Source organism: Elaeis guineensis, chromosome 8 (genome assembly GCF_000442705.2).
Source record: "Elaeis guineensis isolate ETL-2024a chromosome 8, EG11, whole genome shotgun sequence".
Classification (NCBI taxonomy): Eukaryota; Viridiplantae; Streptophyta; class Magnoliopsida; order Arecales; family Arecaceae; genus Elaeis; species Elaeis guineensis.
Genome location: NC_026000.2, coordinates 2,720,723 through 2,724,316, shown reverse-complemented (window position 1 = coordinate 2,724,316; position 3,594 = coordinate 2,720,723). Strand labels below are relative to the sequence as shown.

Below are 3,594 nucleotides of genomic sequence, written 5' to 3'. Positions count from 1 at the left end.
GTAACTCAAAAAGGATTTAGTAGCTAGCTTATAACCAAAATTCTTGATGGTCTAGAATGATGAGCATCCAACTCCTGGATAAATCATATTATCTCACAGTTACAGTGATACTAATTAGTTCGCTGTGCAAAGAACCTCACAGCTTTAACCAATTCTAGTTAGTCACATGCAGATTATACATGACCTCCCTTTTTTTGAGAATTAAAAATTGATTTATTTTGGAATTATTGATGATGCAATGCTTCAAATTTTGATCTTAAAATAGCTTTAATCAGATATAATTGAATTATACGTGAAATATAGAAGGAAAATGAAGTACTATTCTCCTGAGCAGACAAACATGAAAAGTGCAGAAGCTAAGATAAAGGTATCGGACTCATGCTCATCAATAGCTTGAATGCAAGTTCTTAATTCTACGAAAAGGAAAGATAAAGGATGCATGCTTGGTGGCATGAGCGAGGAGCAGATTTTAGTCCCTACTGGGTTCAAAAACACTAATATCTGGCAGAACCTAACAAGTGGAAAGAAGCTCAAACATAACCATATGTAGTAGAACTAACAAAAGCAGAAAAGGTTGAAACAAAAGAACTGCAACAGAAACTAATTGACCACAGCAGAAAAAGTTCAAATACACTACATGTGACAGAACATGAGAAGAGGGGGGAAAAAAAAAAGCCTGCAATGGAAAGTTGTTTAATAGTATTACATCAAAAAAAAGTAGTTAAATAGTACAGACCTACAGCTAGGTGCATTTATTTATTCATAAAACGGCACGTGGCTTGATATAGTTTTTGTCCAGGGAGAATAAGAGCTTGCAATGGCTACAGAGCCAGTGCATAGTTTCCTTTTCTTAGAGAACACCTGGTTCAACATGTTTTCTCATTTAATCTTATTACAAAAAATGCAGCAGTTGCAAGGAACCAGCCAATTGGAATGTAAAGTTTTGGTTGAAAAATCTTTGTGTGGTAAACCCAATGATAGGATTTACAAAAGATAGACACTGATGATTTAATAAGAAGAAGAGAAAAGAGGAGTCAGAAGAAATTTTCATAACTGGTTTTAGTTGTTTCATGGTGAGAAGAACAGCACAGTTATTCACAAATGTAGACCGTATCACTAATGCCACTCTTAGAAATCGGCTCTAACGAAAACTATAAACGATACCCAAACTCATCATACTCGTTGAGCAGGTCAGCCTGGAGATTGGAAACTGAGTCCCAAGATCCTGATAATGACTTCTCAAAACCATCAGTGGCCCACCAATTCATGCTCTCCTTTTCGCCATTCAAATCTTTGTAGCAGTCGAATTCGGTCTGTTGTTGCTGTTCCGGCCCTCTGGAACACCCGATTTTCTGATACAGCAAATCATGGAGCTCGTCTTGAAGTCCCACAGCAGCATCATTAAAGTTCGAGTTGGAATTCTCCACGCTGAGAGCACCAGAGCTCGAAGGCGAAGGGAACGCTAAGGTAGAGCTGTTTGGATCTTCTTGTATACTAGGATCCGTAGGATTCAGCATCTCGGGTTTGATCAGGAACACATTTTGACCGGAGGGCTCAATCATGGTGGCATCAGAGGCTTGTGGCACCGGGGTGGCAGCAATAGTATTGGCATCTGTGTGTTGGATATGGAAGAAGAGCTTCTCCCCCCCCAAGGGGTGGAACTTTGGCCACAGTGCAGGGTTATTATAGAAAGAGAAGGGGTCGTAGAGACCTTGGAGCTGCTTGTGGAGTTGCATCCTTTCAAGGGCCGATGTGCTCAAAGCTTGAGAAGATGCGTCAGGGCTCATCCCATTGGTTTCCTCCTTTGGATCGTGGTTAATGGAGAGACGGCTAGACTGCCTTGAACATGAATCCCTTCGCTTCCCAAAGAGTTTCTTCTTCAGCCTGGTGTTCCAATAGTTCTTGACGTCATTATCTGTTCTCCCAGGCAATTGGGCTGCAATTATTGACCACCTAATGCATGAAGTTAGTATTAGCCCATAATGAGAATGATATACCTAAAATGATAATTTATAGCATGGAGGGACTTAAAAAGAGTGGGAGAAAGAGAGCGGAAACACGATGTACCTGCTCCCGATACTAATATAGAGGCTACAGATGATTTGATCCTCTTCCTCTGAGAACCCACCACGTTTGATGTCTGGCCTTAGATAGTTGAGCCATCTCAGCCTGCAACTCTTCCCACATCTCTTCAGACCTGCAGTATTATCATCATCAGTAAAAAGAATATATGCATAACATTATACCCTATAATCATTTTCATCGTTTTATGTAAAGATAGGTATATGATTGATTTATCACCCTTCCATAGATTAGCTAGTGAAAAATAAAAAGAATATATGTATGTCTCTATCTATCTATCTATCTATTTCATTATCTATCTGAAATAATTACACGGATTATGAAGACAAATAATGGACCTGCTTCTGGGTATAAAGAGAGAAGAAGACGGTGGTATAACCCTATAGTCCCCCTTTTTTCACCCTGTTCTTCCTCGAATTCAAGACAAACTAAAACCCACCGCTTCTAGATAATAATCCAACAGTATAAGGTAAGCTCTCTTAGAGGAAGTAACGGATTAAGAATGGTTGTAATTGGATTCACAAGCCAATTTTAACAGGGTATGCTCTCTTCCTATATATATATATATTATATATATATATTATATATATATATATATATATATATTCTTGAGACACAGTATTAACTTTCTTATATAAAAAAAAAAACTTTCTTATAAAGAAAAAACTAGACATTAATAACGGAAAGGAAATCTTCAGGTTAATTACTGACCAATCTTTTGAGGTAGTGCAATCCAGTTGCCACCAGTCCCATGCTCCTCGATATAAGCCTTTAGCTTCCCATCCTCCTCAGGAGACCATGGTCCCTTCTTCACGTTACCCTTGTCACAACATGGAGCCCTCCCCATTTCTCTCCCCTCCCTTCCCCCCTCCCTCTCTCACTCTTTCTTTAGCAGCTGCCCACAGAAAAGATGGGGTCGATTATCTTGACTCTCGTTGGAGAAGAACCGGAAGGTGTTGCCGGGTTTTAAAGAAAGTCACCTTGAGCTAATGACGGGGCTATGTGATGCGATGCTTACGATAGGACAAAGCTGCCGGTGAACGGATTTCTAGCGTTTATTTCGATCACCTCTTTTCAGCCGCCTTTATAATTTTTTTTTTTTTTTTTGGTTAACGGATGCATTAAATTAAACTAAACATTAGTACCTTTATAAATATCTTCAATGCATGGGTTTCTCTGTCGCCTCTTTTTTATGGCCTTTGTTTTAATATAGATTTCTAATCCAATCTTGACAGTCCCCATGGTATATGCTTGCCGTGTGTTCTATAAATCAAACCGCGCGAGAGACCTAACATCATTGCTTAATTTACAAAACCTTTTTTTTAATTTTATAGGTTACTTGCAAGACCTAATAGAGATTATGGTTTGGTTTTCCATTAGGTTTAGCCCTAACGTATGACTCGGGCTAAAGTAGATTCATGGTCCACTGCAATAGTTACTGTTTAAAACTTCATGCTATCTGATTGTAGGGTTGGGCAGATAACCAAATCCGAAAAAATCCACCAAATCCAA

General features: G+C 39.0%; 1 protein-coding gene across 1 annotated transcript; it reads right to left on the bottom strand.

Moving 5' to 3' along the window:
* Positions 1–857: 857 nt before the first annotated feature.
* On the bottom strand, positions 858–2,986 carry LOC105050940 (transcription factor MYB36). The gene is made up of 3 exons (XM_073262195.1): positions 2,794–2,986; positions 2,068–2,197; positions 858–1,953 (listed from the first exon to the last, which is right to left on the bottom strand). Exons 1-3 carry the CDS (start codon positions 2,927–2,929, stop codon positions 1,152–1,154), a joined length of 1,068 nt encoding a protein of 355 aa, XP_073118296.1. The 5' UTR covers positions 2,930–2,986; the 3' UTR covers positions 858–1,151.
* Between the last annotated feature and the right edge of the window lie 608 nt (positions 2,987–3,594).